Source organism: Mugil cephalus, chromosome 1 (assembly GCF_022458985.1).
Source record: "Mugil cephalus isolate CIBA_MC_2020 chromosome 1, CIBA_Mcephalus_1.1, whole genome shotgun sequence".
In the NCBI taxonomy this organism is placed as follows: Eukaryota; Metazoa; Chordata; class Actinopteri; order Mugiliformes; family Mugilidae; genus Mugil; species Mugil cephalus.
The window spans coordinates 30,647,353-30,668,229 of record NC_061770.1 but is presented as its reverse complement, the minus strand read 5'-3'; the positions used below and the strand labels follow the sequence as shown (position 1 = coordinate 30,668,229).

General features: G+C 40.8%; 1 protein-coding gene and 1 long non-coding RNA gene across 2 annotated transcripts; both read right to left on the bottom strand.

Moving 5' to 3' along the window:
• Nucleotides 1-13,715: 13,715 nt before the first annotated feature.
• On the bottom strand, nucleotides 13,716-16,089 carry LOC124995855. The gene is made up of 7 exons (XM_047568576.1): nucleotides 16,077-16,089; nucleotides 15,694-15,939; nucleotides 15,448-15,606; nucleotides 14,937-14,981; nucleotides 14,461-14,520; nucleotides 14,285-14,352; nucleotides 13,716-14,090 (listed from the first exon to the last, which is right to left on the bottom strand). The coding sequence occupies exons 1-7, from the start codon at nucleotides 16,087-16,089 to the stop codon at nucleotides 14,076-14,078; spliced, it is 606 nt and encodes a 201-aa protein (XP_047424532.1). The 3' UTR covers nucleotides 13,716-14,075.
• Nucleotides 16,090-16,114: 25 nt separating this feature from the next.
• On the bottom strand, nucleotides 16,115-16,743 carry LOC125003965. Its single transcript, XR_007112296.1, has 3 exons — nucleotides 16,708-16,743; nucleotides 16,455-16,496; nucleotides 16,115-16,278 (listed from the first exon to the last, which is right to left on the bottom strand). It is a non-coding gene; the product is annotated as an uncharacterized LOC125003965 (long non-coding RNA).
• Between the last annotated feature and the right edge of the window lie 4,134 nt (nucleotides 16,744-20,877).

Below are 20,877 nucleotides of genomic sequence, written 5' to 3'. Positions count from 1 at the left end.
TTTCTACAAACCAACATCAATTAATAGAAGTGCTCAGACGTTGTGGTTATTTTGAACATCATTTGTCAGGCTAGGTATGGCCAGAGCGAATGGTTTAAAAACCACATTTGCAGACATGTTACAGAAGTTTCTCAGCAAGACGCTTATTTCCTGATACAGTCACAGTGTCCAACCCTGGGACTAGAAGCATAGAAAGTAGCTTGACAGCAACTGACTGACTGAAAGTGTAAAGTGAGAAGTGGTCTCTTCCTGTGTGACTGTTGAGAGGCCTACGTGGTGCACATAGCCTTATTGTTCTAGTTAAATGTCAGTGGGTGGTGCCAACAGTGTAGGCCGACTGAATCTATAATCAATGCAACCCTGATGTTTGCTTAATGTCTTCAATGTTAGTTTATGATTTATTAGCATTGCAGTATACTAGTCTAACATACAGTTGAAGCTGAGAGGAAAGACATCATAAAATAATGCACTAGATGTGCTAAAGGTGAAACCTAAAAACAATAAATTTAAAATGCAGATTGTTACGGGCCAGTGTGTGTGTGTGTGGCCTTGTCTTTTTGTTCTTTCATTTCAGGTACCGCCTTCCCCCCCTCCACCTCAATCAGCTGATTAGCTGATTGCCAGCTGTATTCTATAAAGCTCCTACCTGGGTGCGTCATGGGGAGAGTGATCCTGCAGCCAGCGTGTGCAGCGTGTTTGTTTCTGGCCGGCATTGTGGTGTCTGAAAAGGCTTCTTCTTGGTTTATTGTAGATTGTAAATAAATCCCTGCGATTGCAGACGGTCCTTGGTTGGCTTCTTTGGTTTGTTTTCTCCTTTTACCTCAATTGTTACCTCCTTGTGTTCCCCTAGACATTTTCTGCCCTGTCGGGTTGTAACAATTTTGGGGGCTCGTCCGGGATTGTTCTCGCAGCTGTACCGGAGAGTTTCTTTTGTTGTTCATTCTCAGTTTGTCCTGAGTATTGGTGTCTGTGTGCCTGCAGCCGGTGGCGACGTCAGTGGCAGCTTCTCCAGATTATACAGGTGAGTGCCCAGTTGGGTTGAGTTGAACTCATCCTTTCCATCCGCTGCTCTTTTGTTATTTTGCCTTTTTTATTTTCGGGGTTAACTCCGGGTGGAGGCTTTGGTCTCCGGTGGGGGCTGGCGTTTCAGGGTTTGGCCGCTGATGTGTTGCCAATAAGACGCCTCGAGCCCGGCACGCCCCAGAAGATAGGTAGGTGAAGTTCATGTTAAGTAGGATCTGGGGAAGTTTGTCTTTCGTGGTGGCTGTTTGTGTGTGGACATCATACGTGGCGCGTATGTTCCTGGCGGTTCCCAGTTGATTTGTTTGTGGTCTGCTGTTATTTACTCGCAGAGTGTTTTGTAATGGCAGCGTTTGACGCTGGCGCATTTGTGTCGGATCCCTCATTAATTGTGTTTGATAAATGTACAAAAAGTGATCTACGTGTGATTGCCGAGTATTATGGTGTTCCGGTTTCTATGTCCCTTGTCAAAGCTGAACTAAAGGCGGTGCTTTTAGATGAGTTGGTCAGTAGAGGAGTTCTTAGTTTGCCTGGGGACGCTCCGGCTGTGGCAGCAGCCTCTCCTGGTGAGGGCGGCCCGGTGGAAGTGGCCGATCAGGGTACTCCTGCTGTAAAAGAGGTGGGGACGGCGGTGAGGCCGGTCACAATACCTCAGTTTGTCCCATTCTCTGTTGAGTCCACTCCTGGCTCAAAAGTGGAAGCCAGACTGAAAGTCCGTTTAGCTTGTTTTCAGTTAGAAAAAGAGGAGCGTGAGTTTCAGTTTCGCAGGGAGTTGGAATTAAAAAAGTTAGAGGCAGACACAGCTGTTAGGCTGCGCCAAGTTGAGCTTCAGGCTCGTACTACTCCTGCTGGCGAGGCTCCACCTGTGTCACTTCCATCCATCACTTTCGATGTGACTAAACACATTTCCTTGGTCCCTGTATTTCGTGAGGCAGAGGTAGAAACTTATTTCGGCGCCTTCGAGCGTATTGCCGCTGCGTTACGCTGGCCAGAGGATGTGTGGGCTATTTTGCTACAATGCAGGTTGACAGGTAGAGCTCAGGAGGCCTGCTCCTCCTTGTCCGTGGAGGATGGTCTCAAATATGACAAAGTTAAAGGTGCTATTCTGTGGGCATATGAGCTGGTACCTGAGGCGTACAGACAGCGATTTCGAAATCTTCGTAAGACATCCAACCAGGGTCGGGTCGTAACACAGATTATGAATAGAACTAGGCCCATATATCTATTTGGACAAGCAAAGGTATCAAAATTGTGGCAAATCGGTTTATTCCCTCTTGAAAGGGAGACTGGCTACTGATGGGTGACCCACATGGGTCTTTTTTAAACTTAGTGGGAAAGTACCTCAACAACCTGTATATCTCCTATGGCTTGAGAAGGGTATAGCAATGGGTTGCTCTGCCTTGCACATCCTCTTCACAGCATTGTTCAAGGTAATCCTGATGGGTGGAAAACAGATGGCCCAAGGGATAAGATCGTAGATAGGCCCAAGTCTCCCTGACACACAGGCCTATATGGATGATGTGACTACCCTTCTCCTCAAACAAATGGAGGATCTTCTGGCATGGGCCCATATGAAGATCATAACTCACAAACTCTCACAGCCTGTCGAACCGAAAGGGGTTGAGGGACGACAAGACATTGTGAAAAAATCCCTCTCATGGTAGAAGACCCAGTGAGAAGCTTAGGCAGACTCTACACAGACAAGAACATGGCCCCACTGGTCGCAACCCAACTCCAACACGGTCTGCACAAAATCAACCAGTCCCTCCTACCTACCAACCATCCTGAAACTGGAGACAAAAGCCAACAGCTTCAATGGCTTGGCCTTCCTCGATGTTTCTCCACCACAGAACTCTTTGGAAGAAACACCTTACAGATTCAAATGCTGCCAATCAGCATTGCTTGCAAGCCAGGTAGAGAACATTCTCTTTCTCAGTGGAAGTCGGGAGCAGGGGCTTCACGGGAGTAACAGGCCATGAAAAAACCTGGCAGATAAGACACAGGTGAAGCTAATGAAGGTGGAGCACACACGGAGAAACCAATACTCAATCAAAGGAAAACACAGGAAGTAACACAAAACAGGAAACCAAGAAACTTTACAAAATAAAATAGGAAACTCAGAATATGAAAAACACAGACCAAACCAAAATTGTGACAATTCTAGATCCTCTATGAACTCAGGTGTAACTCTGACAGGGACGTCCCAAATTTGATATATATTAGACAAATGATAAATCATTTTATACGATTATATGCCCTTGTTGTGATGTTGGTTAATTTTCGTCCTCTTCGAAAGCTATGTTACCGTTTTTATCATACAATATGGGAGACCATGTCAGGAGTGAGTTCCTCTCTTCACCAACTAGCCCTGAAACCTGACTTCATGCCACCAAATGTCCGGCTTACTCCGCTCGTCCGAAAACAGGTTCATTGGTGATTCTAAACTGGCCTTAGGTGTGAGTTTAAATGGTTTGTCTGTTTCTCTGCATTAGCCCTAGACTGGAGACCTGTCCAGGCTCGACAGCTGGGAAAGGCTCCAGGTCCCTCATGACACTGCAGAGGACAATCGTTTCCAGAAAGTGAATGAATGGCACAGCAATTCTGTGTTACACTGGTAAGAGCATTTCAGTTGCTACTAAGGTTGTCACATTCATTCGTCACAAGGGAGAAGGGGCGGAAACAAAATAACTGAATGAAAACTTGTGTAATCAGAAATCAGTAATCAGAAAAAAAATTTGAGTAATGGATCCGTCTCTGAATGTCCTGTCAGAGTGTGGGAAGATCAAATCACTGAGTTTTCAAAAGACACAACCCTCAAGACCACTGTCAGTGTGTAAGTGACTGTACGAAGCAGAGGAACTTTCTGCTATAGTTATAGTTATCATGACACACGTGAGAAAACATTTTGTACCATGGAACAAACTCAAACAGACGCTCTGACGTTCAACACATAACTTTTATTCTCTGACAGACACTGTCTGTCTCGTTGCTGACCACAGCCTAAAAAAGCAATACAACCCATTCAGATACATAGAGAACCGCAACACGTTTAGAAGCAGCAGCAGAGTTCTTCTGGGGAGAAACTGTGTGAACAGATGAGGCTGATGGAACGAGTTAGTTAAACTGGCTGACGAAAATAAACCAAAACCTCTCTGATACGTTTGTCAAAGTGCACGGACTGTCAAGCTTAATAAACCGGACAACCTTCTTCTTTTTTTTGTTTGTACAATACTGGCTGTAACTGTGTTACTTCCTGGTTTCCATGTAGAACCGCCTCTTTTCAGTCAGCACTTAGCAACCTGCAACACACAAAGCATATGACTTAAAATCTCTATAACCATTCTACTTTAACGGGAAATATTCTGAACCCCTTGATCACTTAAATGACACCATGTTAGAGGTTTACATAACACCAGAATCAGAGCTTGGAGACAGGACAATCCTAATCAAAGTTTTGATAGGATGTGTAGGCGCTGCACTGACAGAAGACGAGGAGCTCGACTATGAGTGGACAGCAAGAACCGTCTGATAGAAGGACAACTGTGTAACAACAAGAAGATAAGAGAATTTGTCTGACTTACATGAAGAATTGTAGAATAGTGGACGTCACTGTCAACGGGGGACACTGAGGGAAAGCTGGACTGTGCTGCTTTAAAGGCAAATGAAATATTCTTGACTACACGTGTGTCTTTGTTAGAACATTATATCATGTACAAATATTGGGATGAACAATGTTATGAATGATTTTAATTCTGACCTGGCTGTGGAGCACCACTCTGGCCCATAGCGTAATAAATGGGTGACGCGCCATCTTTATCTGGCAGAGAGAAACAGTCAGCTGAAACATATCAGCTTAATGTCGTTTACTTTATGTCATTTTTAGCTTGTGTTCCTCAGTATTCATGCTAAGCTAAGCTAAGCTAAAAACCACCAGGCTTCACTTAACATCCAATGATTAGTTTGAATAAAGAATGAGCATAACAACTGAATACAAGTCATATGGACACCCATGTGTAAATGGTTTGAACTGAACCTGTGGATTACATGGTGTAGGAAGTTAAAGTTAACACCAGCATCAAGACTGTTATTAGCAGCATCATCATGCCAAACAATGTAAATGCTGAGTAGCTAACTGCTAATTGAAGTGTATGAGGTTAGAGGAAATACCGTTCTTCTTCCTGTTGTTTGTTACAGTAGCATAGATAGTTTGGCTTGCTGCAGGTGCACTGGCCTGTACGGAGACTATAAAAAAGAAACAGAACAATAAACCTATATATTAATATCCTTTCTGCTAAATGTGTTAGTTTAAAACATTAAACCTACCAGTCTGATGACCTTGAATCAGGTACTGTCTGTGACCGAGAACTATCACCTTTAAAAAGAAAAAAAAAAAAGTATTTTGAATGTGATGATGGCACCAAAGTAAAACACCCGAAACGATTACCCAACAGAAGCATTTAGAATGTGTAAAGCTTCGGCCCCAATACAGAACCTTGAGGAACTCCAGTCTGATGCAGCGATGCAGCAAAGAAAAACCAGTGAGGGCACTGAGCAAAATTCATGTAATGTTCTTCACCTCTGCTACAGGCAAATCTGCCAAAGCAAAGTTGTCCCGCGACCAACAAGAGAAGCATCAACAAGGCAGCAATGATGATCCATGGTGTACTTGAGGAGGAAGAGGAGGCAGGATTAGAGTCTTCGTGAACTTCTGTATCAACTATAGAAAAACCTGGAACTTAAAGAGATGGGAATTGTTTGAAAGTGTAAACACATATGAGGTCAATACTTTATTAATCTTATTTCGAAAAATGAACATGTCTCACCTTCAACAGTCAGCCAGCTCTGTGGTGATTCTCCAACTCCAGAGATGTTACATTTGTAGAATCCTTGATCAGACATAGAGACATTTCTGATGGTCAGCTTTCCTGTGGAGCTTCTCCACTTGACGACTCCATCCTTATAGAAATCAGCTTGGATTTTGGAGGAAGACTTTTTTTGTGCTGCAGCTGATAGTCACATCTTCTCCATCCATCACAGGAAGAGCAGGACTCTCCAGGATCAAAGAACCATCTGAAGAACACAATCATATTTCATTTATCTTGAAATCATGTTGAGATAATCACAAAATACCACTGCCTCACTGCAAACATACAAGTGACATTGATGTTGATGATGTTACTTTTCTCTCCTCCGTCCTCACACCAGTACTTTCCAGAGTCAACTTGATAAACACATTTAATGGTGCAGTTAGGTCCTCTAAATGTTCTGTTATTAGTGGTGCAACACGAAGGTGTCTCCAATATTGATTTATGTTCAACATCACAGTAAAAGACTCGATCACAGTAGAAAGTGACCGACTCATATTCAAAGAACTGCAGTCTGTTTGGAGAGATACGAAGAAAAGCTGCATCTGAGATAAAGAAAAAAAGACAGAGAAATTCATTTTCAACATTTACTCTCATGAAGTGATGCACGACATCTACAACACAGAAACGTCTACAAAGTAGAAAAGTCATAGAGAAACTTCATTAAACGCTCAAATCTCAAGGCATTTTTGCCTCTTTTGTAATTCAACCCCCAAAAAATCTACTCACCAACGTCCTGATCCTGTGCACACAACAGGATCATCACAGTTACTGAAGATGAAAAGAAAGTAGAAGAATTAGTAAAAGTTTTGTCCTCTGCTACAGCTGCTCAGGACGTTTATTTTCTATTAAATGTCATAGCTGGTGAAGAATAATATTTCAGTTCACTCCGTAAACGATGGCGAAAGACTTCCAAATGCATGAGCTTTTTAATTGTAAATTAAATCTTTATCATTCAGTTTTAAACTGGAAAGGAGTCAGTACTCACACAGTGCAATGCAGAAACCTCTGATATCCATGTTGTCTTGATGCTGACTGACTGAACATCAGACTGACGTGTAAAGTGAGAAGTGGCCTCCTCCTGTTTGGCTGATTTCTGAGAGGCAGTGGTGGTGGAAATAGCCTCAGTGTTGTAGTTAAATATCAGTGGGTGGAGAGTGAAGGCAGACTGAATATACTTTCAGTGCAACGTTGACGTTTGCTTAATATCCGCCATGTTGTCTTGTTATTTATTAGCATTGCAGTATACTTGTTAGCTCCCAGGTTAGCTAGCCTAGGTTTAGCTCCAGTTATGTGATGTTTTGTGTCAAAGGAAAGAGTAGCTTCTCTAGTTTCAAATGACACTGTTATGTATAAGTCAATCATTATGACATTTTGACCTTTTGACAACTTGCACTGAACAAAGATGTGACCAAATAATACCTAAACTTAAGGAAATCAAAGGTGTTTAGAGTAAGAGCTGAACAGAAGTGTGATTAAGAAGGCTTGAAGGAATTTTAAAAAACTGTGGGCATGTTGTTAAAAAAGTGTCTCAATGCCATAAACATAATGGCGTCCAAAGTAAGTTAAGGCTTGATTAATACAGACATGCACAAACATTTGGTTAGGTAGGCAGCTGCTTGAGTCTGACACCAATAGATTTTGACCACATATGGGTTGCAAAGGACAAAAATGGGGTGAATTAATATGAACGCTTAGGGGAAGGACTTTCTGGAGAAAGATTTTTAAGCTAAAACCATTTTTTTTTTCCAGCGTGGGTTTATCTGCTGTGTAGCTGTTATGCCTAATAGACTCTAGTGTCTATTAACAATCAGAAGATGAGGTCAATGCAAATGACAGACAAAGTTAAATGAAAGTACCATCAACCGTCCATCTGGTTAGCCCAAAGCCCCAAACTCACTGCCCACCAGTTGTAGTTAGTGACAAAGAGTCAATCAAACTGCTTCAATTATCTCTGGGAAGCTCGCCATCGATGAATCACTGAATTATTCTGAACCACTCAATCATAGGCTCTAGATCCTCTCCAACAGACTGGATGTTCCTATGGAGACTAGAGGTCTCCAAAAGACCTGACCTGTTTAATTTGATAACTGGACCTTTAAGTCAACAATCTAATTGCTGTACAACAATAACACTAAAGTATAATGACAATGTAATTTTGAAAATTCTGGCCTGAATTACACAAAAGCATAATAACTTCAAATCCAGAAATCAAGTGCCCTTTCATGAACCACCGGGTAAAAATTCAAAACAATAACACATCTGAAATTGCCATTTAAATCATGAGCAAAATATATTCATTCATTCATTATAATATGAGTTTCTATAATAAGGGCCATGAAATTAACCCCTAACTCACAACTGAAAGAAGAAAATTCCTTCACGTTACAATTAGTGTTGCAATCATCTCATTCCCCTCTTCAATTCAGTATTGGAAAATCTCAAATCTCAATCTCACATTCCCTTTAATCACACACATTAACACAAATGGCTGATCAATATGTACCAACATAAACACGATGCTAATCAGCTAATAAATGTGCAGCTTAGCTTAGTGTTAAGTACACGGGCTAAGGTGCCAAGTGTTGACAGAGCAACAAGCTTAATGCAGCAGTTCACCACAGTACATCTCCATACAGCTAATCCCTTTAGCATATGATTAGCAGCAGCTAACAGCTATCAGAAACACAAAACATATCACTCTCACCGATGTTGTTCTGATGCTGAGCTCCATCGGGGACTCTCAGCTCTCACAAAATAACAGACGGTTCACCTGTACAACCACTTGAGCACAGAGCTAAACTGTAAACCAAGAAACTACTAGAAGCTAACCTCAACTTAAATGATTTGCGGTAGTTTTACTACAGTCAATAGCTTAGCCGTTTTTGTGTAGCAATTTCCCGCCTTCTCGCTGTCGTGGCCGGAGTCAAAAGGAAGCAGACAGTACTGCGTACAAACTTACTCCTACACCATAGGCAGAACGTGTAGCTCATTGGTTGCTAAAAGGCTAGCTGCCTTCTGATTGGTTAGATGCAGTTAACTTGAATGCTGCCTTCAAGTACAGGTGGAACGTGTTGCTCACAAGTGCAACTAAGAAAAACATGAAAGATGTTGTAACACATGAAACTACTATTAAACCAACTGTTTCCTACTCAGGTTACATTTACAGCTTAGTTACACCTGGGTTACACTAACACCAACCGATCAGCTGAGATGATAGCCCAGAGTATGAACATGATGCTTGAGAAGCACCCGGAGGCTGCCATCTTTGTCTTAGGCCACTTAACTAGCACTAGACTGGATAATGTTCTCCTGTGGTGGACACCAGGGGTGGTAGTTTTCACAGTTCTGCATTTTCAGCAATTCAAATGCTGCCAGGAAAGACTCCACACAGGTCCCCCTGTCAAGCTCCACCTTCTGCTCCTTCCATACTACAACAAATCAAACAGTCACGATGTACTGTGCCACCAGTTATTTCACCATGTATCCTGTTACCAATAAAAACAGACTACTTAAAATCACCCACACATGCTACAAAATAAGTGGCCTCCCCACTCCTACTACCAGCTTTAGTCAACACTGCCACAAGCCACAAAGCACCGACAATAACACATGACCCCTGCCAACTTCTCAAGGCATGTTTCACACTCCTCCCCTCCGGTATCTGATACAGACAAATAACGTGCAAGAGGACATGGTTAGCTTAGAGCTTCATCCCCACAACCATGTCTGAACAACCTCATCAACCTCTCATGCAACTGTTTGTGATATTGTGATTTGTGCTCAGTGTTATGTTATATGTGGTTAATGTCATATGTGATGTTGTGTTTGGTGTTGGATAGACCCCTCTTCCCGCCTCGAGGGTCGTCATCAACTCTGCTTCTGTTCCCAAAGTGGCCCTGCCTGCACCCCGAACCCTTGCAGCGCCTCCCGTTCCGTTCCACGTCTGTGTTCCTAAGGAGCCGCTCAACGTCTTCCCGGCCCCCCCTGGACTTTCGATCCCTCCTTCCATGCCTCCTCCGTCAAGTTTCTTAGCTTCCTGTCCGTCTTGTCTTCTTGTAGTTTTGTCTGTCTGTGTCATGTTGTGTTTCCTGTTTAATTTTGTTAACTTCTGGAATTCCTGTCTGTGTTCCCTGTGTGTCCTTTGATTGTTAATTGGTTTCTCCTGGTGTTATTGCCCTGATCTGTCTCACCTATGTCTTATCATCTCTGTGACCTCTTGTGTTTATATAGCCCTGCCTTCCCTTTGTTCCTCGTCCCGTCATTGTTGAGCTTTCCCTTATGTTACCCATCTGATGTTATTCCCCATGTTCATGATCCTATGTCCTTGTATCCACGTTTTTTGCTCCATGTCACATCCATGATTCTTTCGATTTTTTGTATTTTGTATTTTCTGTGTGTCTTCAGCATTTTCTGTTTGATTTTTGTTTGTTATAGCCCTTTCCCCCAGATTCCCTGCCTGCCTCATCATTTGTCCTGCATTTGGGTCCTCACCTCCACATCTCTGCCCCCCTGTCACCTTTTGTGCCTGTTGTGTGTAGATTACTTAATGGTTCTCCCAGTCTGATTGCCCTGATGTGTTTCACTTGTGTTTTGTCATTCCTGAGCCCTCTTGCGTAAAAATAACCTTGCCTTCCCTTTGTCATCAGTTGCATTGTTGCTTGTTGTGTCCATGCCTTGTCTCGTTACCCTGTCATGTTTTTGTCCATGCCATAAGTTTCACGTTTCCATCAACCTTGCTGTACTCGTGACTCTTCACTGGAGACTAAACAATCCACCTAGCACAAGTTACAGACACACCAACACACAAGTACACAAACACACACATCGAGAGGGGAGAGAAATACGGCCAACTCGCACGGGCGTAACAGCAGTGCTTTAGTTTTTAAAAACCTTTTGTTGCACCCTGGCCTCATCACCTTTATTGTCCTGCACCTGGGTCCTCACCTCCTTACTCCCTGACAGATATGTCATATTTGGTGAACGTGTTATTCTAAAAAAAAAGGTTTTACACACACATTTGCAGACATGTCACATAAGATTCTCAGCAAGATGCTCATTTCCTAATACAGTCAAACTGTGACTGTATGACTGTGTGACTTGTTGCTTGGCTACAACAAGCTTAATTCTAGATGAAATGTGACAGTATGATGAAATATTAACTTCACGATCTCAGCTGCTAAACTGGCTTTTATTCACCTGTTGGTTGTCATCCACACCATCTTTTTCTTTAACAGAAAGCTCTATTCTGTTCAAGCCGAGTCCTGTTTTATACGTTTGACTAATACACAGTGAGGACATCGAAGCAGCAGCAGCAACAGCACCACCATGATGATGGTGAACACAGTCCTTAGGATGGAGTAAATGTGACAGCTGGGATTTGGGGAGGGACCATGTTCTGGAGGGTTTGTTCAGAGAAAGAAAAAGACATAAGGAGACACAGTGGTTAATAAAATGGCTCTGATTAAATAGTTAAAGAAAAAAGAAGCAATCTATTTCATCTCTCAAAGGGCCTTGTATCCAACAGGATGGTTCCCAGGTTATTTGTTCAGTGATTTTACAATTAAACAGCTTCGTTCAGATTAAGTCTTCTTACCATTACACTTGCAGGAGGAGGTAAGATTCATATCTTCATCAAAACATGCTGTAGATCAAGACAGTAAAGTTAGATTAAAACAAAATAAATAAATAAATAACAGGAACTTACATCACAGGTATGCAGTAAAATTGCAGTCTCTCACCTGTAACAGTCAGCCAGCTCTGTGGTGATTCTCCATCTCCAGAGACGTGACATTTGTAAAATCCTTGATCAGACATGGAGACAGTTTTGATGATCATATTTCCTGTGGAGCTTCTCCACTTGAGGACTCCATCTTTATAGAAATCAGCTGTGATGTTGGAGGAAGAATTTTTGGGTCTACAGCTCAGAGTCACATCTTCTCCCTCCATCACAGGAAGAGCAGGACTCTCCAGGATCACAGAACCATCTGAAGAACATGATCATATTTAACTTATCTTGAAATCGCGTTGAGATGATCAGAAAATATCACTGCCTCACTGCAAACATACAAGTAACATTGATGTTGATGATGTTTCTTCTCTCTCCTCCTTCCTCACACCAGTACTTTCCAGAGTCAACACGAAGAACATTTTCAATGGTGCAGATAGGTCCTCTATATATTCTGTCAATAGTGGTGCAACACGAAGGTGTCTCCCCAAATGATGTACTTTCAACATCACAGTAAAAGACTCCATCACAGTACAAAGTGACCGACTCATATTCAAAGAACTGCAGTCTGTTTGGAGAGATACGAAGAAAAGCTGCAGAAAAACAGAGAAGTTTATTTTAGACACATGTTGCGTCTCTTCTCCAACAGCCCAACATGAAATATCCTCACCGACGTCATGATCCTGTGCACAGGACAGGAGGATTGTCATAGTCACTGAAGAGGCAAAGAAAACAGATAAATCAAAAAAAGGTTTTGACGTTTCTTTCAGCTGCTCACGATGTTCAGCATATTTTCTATCAAATGTTGTAGCTGGTGAAGACTCCAGTCAAAATCATTAAAATTAAATTCATTCACTTAATAATGTTCATAGATTTTCATCTTCATGTGTATCTCTTCATGAGCTTTTTAATTGTAAATAAAAATCTTTATTAATTTTAATCCGGAGAGTACTCACACAGTGCGATGCAGATGATTACAGATTACAGATGGGAGACTGCTGCGCTGGATTGCAGATCCCTCAGCTGCTGTTAATTAACTCTGGGCATTTAAGTTCCAGAGCCACAGTCGGACAGCGGTGGATTATCGACACTGCTACCAGTTAGTCACGTCGCCAGCTCTTTGCCGCTCTCCGTCTAGGTCATAGTAGTGATTCCAAGCGTCAGAATACTAACCTGGAGTTTCTTTTGGTCCGTAGCTTCCACTACTCCTGCCTGTGATCTTTCCTCACCCGCCTGCCTGTCGTCACCTACCAGCGAGAGTATACCCGGCCATTAGCGGCTCAGTACAATAAACGCCTTTTTTCCAAAACCTCTGATTCTGCCTCCTTCCCTGCTTTTGAGTCCACCAACCTTGACCTGAAAATCGTAGACAGGCCCAAGACTCCCTGGCATATGGGCCTATATGGATGATGTAACTACCCTTCTCCAGATAGCAGCCTATACATCCAGACACCTCAAACAACTGGAGGAGATTCTAGCATGAAGTAACTAGCCCTGAAACCTGACTTCATGCCACCAAACGTCTGGTTTCCCCTCATCCAAAGACAGGTTCATTGGTGATTCTAAATTGGCCTTAGGTGTGAGCTTGAATGGTTGTCTGTCTCTCTGTGTTAGCCCTGAGATAGACTGGAGACCTGTCCAGGCTGGACAGCTGGGATAGGCTCCAGGTCCCTCACGACACTCCAGAGGACAATCAGTTCCAGAAAGTGAAATAATGGCCCAGCCAGTCTGTGTTACACTGTTCCTCACCATGAGGGGGAGCTCACTGGAAAGAGCATTTCAGTTGCTACTAAGTTGTCACAATCATTCGTCACAAGGGAGAATGGGCGGAAACAAAATAACTGAATGAAAACTTGTGTAATCAGAAATCAGTAATCAGAAAAAAAAATTAGAGTAATGGATCTGTCTCTGAATGTCCTGTCAGAGTGTGGGAAGATCAAATCACTGAGTTTTTAGAAGACACAACCCTCAAGATCACTGTCAGTGTGAAAGTGACTGTATGAAGCAGAGGAACATTCTGCTATGGTTATAATTATCATGACACACGTGAGAAAACATTTTGTACCATGGAACAAACTCAAACAGACGCTCTGACGTTCAACACATAACTTTTATTCTCTGACATGAAACCTTTGTCTCGTTGCTGACCACAGCCTAAAAAAGGAATACAACCCCTTCAGATACATAGAAAACCTCAGCACGTTTAGAAGCAGCTGCAGAGTTCATCTGGGGAGAAACTGTGTGAACAGATGAGGCTGATGGAACAAGTTGGTTAAACTGGCTGACGAAAATAAACCGAAACCTCTCTGATACCTTGGTTAAAGTGCACACGCTATCAAAACGTGATAAACTCGACAACCTGTATGTCTGCTTCTTTTTTTTTTCTTTTTCTTTTTTTGTTTGTACAATACTGGCTCTAACTGTGTTACTTCCTGGTTTCCATGTAGAACTGCCTCTTTCAGTCAGCACTTAGCAACCTGCAACACACAAAGCATATGACTATAACCATATTTTTTTAACGGGAAATATTCTGAACTCCTCAATCACTTAAATGACACCATGTCAGAGGTTTACATAATACTAGAATCAGAGCTTGGAGGCAGAGTTTTGAAGGATGTGAAGATGCTGCACTGTGTAACAACAAGAAGATAAAAGAATCTATCTGACTTACATCCTGAATTGTAGAATAGTGAACGTCACTGTCAATGGGGGACGCTGAGGGAATGCTGGACTCTACTGCTTTAAAGACAAATGAAATATTCTTTACTACATGTGTATCTTTGTTAGAACAATACATCATGTACAAATATTGGGATGAACAATGTTATGAATTATTTTAATTCTGACCTGGCTGTGGAGCACCATTTAGGCCCAAAGCGTAATAAATGGCTGACACTCCATCTTTATCTGACAGAGAGAAACAGTCAGCTGAAACATATCAGCTTAATGTCTTTTACTTGATGTCATTTTTAGCTTGTGTTCCTCAGTATTTATGCTAAGCTAATCTAAGCTAACCACCGCCAGGCTTCAGTTAACATCCAATGATTAGTTTGAAAAAATAATTAGCATAACAACTGAATACAAGTCGTATGGACACCCATGTGTAAATGGTTTGAACTGAACCTGTGGATTACATGGTGCAGGAGTTAAAGACTTTTATTACCAGCATCGTCTTATCAAACAATGTAAATGCTGAGTAGCTAACTGCTAATTGTGGTGTATGAGGTTAGAGGAAATACCGTTCTTCTTCCTGGTCTTTGTTACAGTAGCATTAATTAATATCCTTTCTGCTAAATATGTTAGTTTCCTAACCTTAAACCTACCTGTCTGATGCTCTGATGGCCTTGAATCAGGCACTGTCTGTGTATCTGTAAAAAATTTAAAAAAAAATTGAATATGGTGATGGGACTAAAGTAACCCGACAACGTTCAATGAATTTGGAAAATTGTGCAGTGATTCCTAAAATTATCACCCTACAGAAGCATGTAGAATGTGTAAAGCTTCGGCCCTAGTACAGAACCTTGAGGAACTCCAGTACGACTTTTGTGTACATGGAAGAAATGTCATGCAGCAAAGAAAAACCAGTGAGGGCACCGAGTAAAGTGTTTTGAATATGGTGATGGGACTAAAGTAACCCAACAAAGTTAATTGAATTTGGAAAATTGTGCAGTGTTTTCCAAAATGATTACCCAACAGAATCATTCAGAATGCAAAAAGGCCCTAGTACAGAACCTTGAGGAACTCCAGTATGACTTGTGTGTACATGAAACAATCACGATGCAGCAAAGAAAAAACAATTTGGGCATTGAGCAAACTTCATGTAATGTTCTTCACCTCTGCTAAAGGCAAATCTGCCAAAGTGATGTCGTCCCACAACCATCAAGAGAAGCATCAACAAAACGGCGATGATGATCCATGGTGTAATTGGGGGGAGAGAGGGGGCAGGATTTGAGTCTTTATGAACTTCTGGATCAATGGTAGGAAATCCTGAAACTTAAAGAGATGGGAATTGTTTGAGAGTATAAACAGGTATGTGAATAATACTTTATTAATCTTATTTTGAAAATGAACATGTCTCACCTTCAACATGCAGCCAACTCTGTGGTGATTCTCCAACTCCAGAGATGTGACATTTGTAGTATCCTTGATCAGACATTAAGACTGTTTTGAGGCTCAGATTTCCTGTGGAGCTTGTCCACTTGTGGACTCCATCTTTATAGAAATCAGCTTGGATGTTGGAGGAAGAATTTTTGGTTCTGCAGCTCAGAGTCACATCTTCTCCATCCATCACAGGAAGAGCAGCACTCTCCAGGATCACAGAACCATCTGAAGAACATGATCATATTTAATTAATTTTGAAATCATGTTGAGATAATCACAAAATATCACTACCTCACTGCAAACATACAAGTGACATTGATGTTGATGATGTTACTTCTTCTCCTCCTTCCTCACACCAGTACTTTCCAAAGTCATCTTGATAAACACTTTTAATGGTGCAGTTAGGTCCTCTAAATGTTCTGTCATCAGTGGTGCAACATGAGGGCCTCGCCCCAATCGATTTATGTTCAACCTTACAGTAAAAGACTCCTTCACAGTACAAAGTGACCGACTCATATTCAAAGAACTGCAGTCTGTTTGGAGAGATACGAAGAAAAGCTGCATCTGAGACAAAGAAAAACAGAGAAATTCAGTTTAGACATTTACTCGTGAACTGATGGATGACGTCTACAACACTTGAAAGTAGAAAAGTAATCGAGGAACTCCTGTGATGATTAAACACTAGCATCTCAAGACATTTTTGCCTCTTTTCTACTACAACCCAACAAAAATCTACTCACGAACTTCCTGATCCTGTGCACACAGCAGGATCATCACAGTCACTAAAGAAAGAAAATAGACAAATCAGTAATGTTTATTGTCTGCTACTGCTGCTCACTATGTTTATTTTCTATTAAATGTTGTAGCTGTTGAATAATAATATTTCAGGTCACTCTGTTAATAACGCTGAAAGACCGTCATATGCATGAGCTTTTTAATTATAAATAAAGTCTTCATCATTAAGTTTTAATCAGGAAAGGAGTCAGTACTCACACAGTGCGATGCAGAAAGCTCTGACCTCCATGTTGTCTTGACACTGACTGAAAGTATAAAGTGTAAAGTGAGACGTGATCTCTTCCTGTGTGACTGTTGAGAAGCAGAGGTTGTGGAAATAGCCTCAATGTTTTAGTATCAGTGGGTGGGGCAAATAGTGAAGGCAGAGAGGATCTGCATTCAATGACATTTGCTAATGTCCTCCATGTTGGTTTGTGGTTTATTGGTATTACAGTACACTTATTAGCACAAGGTCTAATGTACACCTGAGAGAGAAAGGAAAAACATTAAAAACAATGCACACCAACCACTGAGTCTCTATCATGTTGGATGTGAAAATCACCTAAAAAGACAACATTTTCATTGCTTTCTCAGTGAGCAACCCCTTGACTTCTGTCTTCTGTCCTGATTTATTTATAAAATCTGTTGCAATAAAGTCAAATTGATCATTATTTTCATTTTCTTTTACATTCCTTCTTTTTACATCTGTCTTTCCCTCACTTCTACATTAGTCTGGCACCTTCTATTCACCATTCACTTAAAAAAAAAATTTGTAAATACTCTAAAAAACTAATTGTGAAGAAAATAAAAATAACCACATCAAAGAGGAGCATGTTGACAATACATTCCTAAGTTTATTTTTCTTCATATTTTATAATACTGCCAACACAGGAAGTGACAGAGCTCACACGTTCCTACAAACCAACATCAATTAATAGCTGCTCTCAGATGTTGTGGTTATTTAGTACATCATATGTCAGGCTCGGTATGGCAGGAACGAAAGGTTTAAAAACCACATTTGCAGATGGGTCACACAAGTTTCTCAGCAAGATGCTAATTTCCTGATACAGTCACAGTGTCTAACTCTGGGACTAGAAACATAGAAAGCAGCTTGACAGTAACAACCTTAAGTCTGGGTGAAATGTGAGTAAACATGATGAAATATTAACTTCATGATCTCAGCTACTTAACTAGATTTTGTTCACTAGTGGTTTGTCAACCAGACCACGTTTTTCTTTAACATAAAGTTCTGTTCTGTTGATGATGAGTCATCTTTTATACGTCTGTCTAATACACAGTAAAGACATCCGAGTAGCAGCAGCAACAGCACCACCATGATGATGGTGAACACAGTCCTTAGGATGGAGTAAATATGACAGCTGTGATCTGGGGAGGGACCATGTTCTGTGAGAGTTTCTGCAGAGAGAAAAGACATTATGAGACACAGTGGTTAATAAAATGGTTGTGTCTAAATAGTAGTGAAAGAGGAAAGAAGCAATCTATTTCATCTCTCAAAGGGCCTTGTATCCAACAGGATGGTTCCCAGGTTATTTGTTTAGTGATTTAACAATTAGAGTAGTTCAGATTAAGTTTGAGGAGGTAAGATTCATCTCTTCATGAAAATATGTCATGTGTGATTTTGTAGGTGAGGACTAGATTGAAAAACACAATGACATCACATGTACAGACTTATTTCAACTTCAAATTGACGTGTCTCACCTCTAACAGTCAGCTAGCTCTGAGGTGATTCTCCAACTCCAGAGATGTGACATTTGTAGAATCCTTGATCAGACATAGAAACTGTTTTGATGATCAGCCTTCTCCCTTTGAGGACTCCATCTTTATAGAAATCAACTGTGGTGTTGGAGGAAGATTCTTTTGTTCTGCAGCTTAGAGTCACATCTTCTCCATCCATCACAGGAAGAGCAGGACTCTCCAGGATCACAGAACCAGCTGAAGAACACAATCATATTTAATTTATCTTGAAATCATGTTGAGATAATCAGAAAATATCACTGCCTCATTGCAAACATACAAGTGACATTGATGCTGAGGATGTTTCTTTTCTCTCCTCCTTCCTCACACCAGTACTTTCCAGAGTCAACTTGATAAACACGTTTAATGGTGCAGGTCGGTCCTCTTGCTGTTCTGTTATCAGTGGTGCAACACGAAGGTGTCTCCCCAATCGACTTATGTTCAACATCACAGTAAAAGACTGCATCACAGTACAAAGTGACCAACTCACATTCAAACAATTGCAGTCTATTTGGAGAGATATGAAGAAAAGCTGCATCTGAGACGAAGAAAAACAGAGAAATTCAGTTTAGACAGTTACTCCTGATGGATGATGTCTACAACATAGAAAAGTCTCAAAAATAGTTACATTAAAAACCGAAATAAGATCATTACAAATCTAGTCTAAATGAAATAAAATCAAACCTCTTCATTGCGCAGTGTCACATTGACAGTGGTCCTCATAGCACGAAATAACTTCCAATTGAAATACATCATTTTGAAATTCGTTTCCAGCGGCATGAATATTTGAGAAAAATTGGCAGGCACCAAACAATAGATTAATTTTCATGACAGTTTCACATCCACTGTGAGACCGGGTTGGCATTTAACCGCTTCTTTATACAAGATCGCTAGAAATGTCTGCATTTATTGAATGCCATCAGATATTATTTAAATATCGTTTTTATTTATATTATTATTGTTGTAGAAATGTCATTCTTTAGTCCATGACCCCTGACCTCTGACCCCACCCACCCACCTCAGTCCCCAGCTCCTCCCACTGTTGTAAAGCATTGACTGTATGTACTAGTCGTAAAGCGGCTTTTCTTTCCTTTTCTCGCTGAGTCCTCTCCAGGACAGGTAGGTTGTCTCTCTGTCCTGCTAGTGTTTTGTGAGCTAATGCCTTACTTTGCTTACATGAAGCACATCGTTTACATATTAAAGCAATGATTTCGAATGGTTTCAATCATTAAACGCAAGAATATGAAAACGATCTAACTTGTGAGTTAAAACTAGCCGTGTCTGGTAACTTTCGTGTAGCTAGCTTAAGCCACCTACGAGTAATCTGCGGTGCCTGCATGATATGCGGTAACACAATGTCTCATTAGGCTGCTTTAAACATAAACACGTGATCTGCTTATGTGTTTTCAATCAAACCTTTCTGCATAAAAACAAACCCAGCTAGAGCACTAAAGATTTGCCTCTGTTCTTCTTGTAGTTGCTGTCAAACCATCTCCTGACCTCTGACCCTGAATCACCTCACCAACCCAAAGGCACTTTTAAGAGCCACATCTCTAGGACCACACGTTTCACGTGTTTCATGTGTTTGTGTAATGTGCTCAGAACATTGATAATCATTCTGATTATGTTTGTTGGTTTAAATTAAAATAAAGTGATCTAAATGCATTCCTTTTGTCTTTACTATCCAGGCTCTCATTTCATTGTGCCTCATATTTGTTTATAATAGTTTTATATCCACAACACCTCATTTGCACTAATTTACCTAAAGCTGACAAATAACACCTATGATATTAACATTGTGCATATGGGGTAAAGATGCCAGACTCAGGACTTAGTTCATCGCACCTTTTAATTACTCATAGTAACTTATATCTGTTAATAATAGTGTAATATTCTTGTCACTTTACTTAGAGCTGACAAATAGCACTTATGATAGTGCATAGCTGTTTATAACAGTGTGCTGTAGGGAGATGTATACATTATTATAACTTTATTACATATACTTATAACTACAGATATAAAGCACTATAGGCGAAGTCAAAACTCATTATGCATCACTATGCACATTTAGCAAAGCAAAGTAGTTATGATGCATCATAAAATGAACAAGTGACTAGGCAGATATTGACATATTTAAAATGCACTGTTCAGATTAAAATTATAATCATTCATAACCAGTTGTCTTAATGCATCATGAAGTTGGTTATGATGACTTGTGATATGTATAGATGGTAATAATGAACATTATGATGCTTGATAGACACCTTGTAAAATATTATGAGTGCATTCATAGGGCATTATAAATACAACCTTCATAGAAAGTGTTATCGAAAGTGTATTCCCTCTTGTCAGGTTTTTGATTCTCCGAAGGACTTTGTCTGATTGTGATTTTTTTTATGTGCGTCGAGTTATGGGACCGATCCAGAGAGGGATTCAGGACTGTGTTAAAGTCCCCTCCAATGATTTTAATGGGTGTGACGGCTATGTCAGATAATTGCCAAAAGACTTTGTGAAAGAAAGAATTTCTGAATCTTGTAGCTTAGTTTCTTGAATGAGTAAGATATTGGCTTGTAATTTGGAGATATAATCCATATTTTTTTTTTTTACCTGCGAGCTTATGCCATGCACATTCCA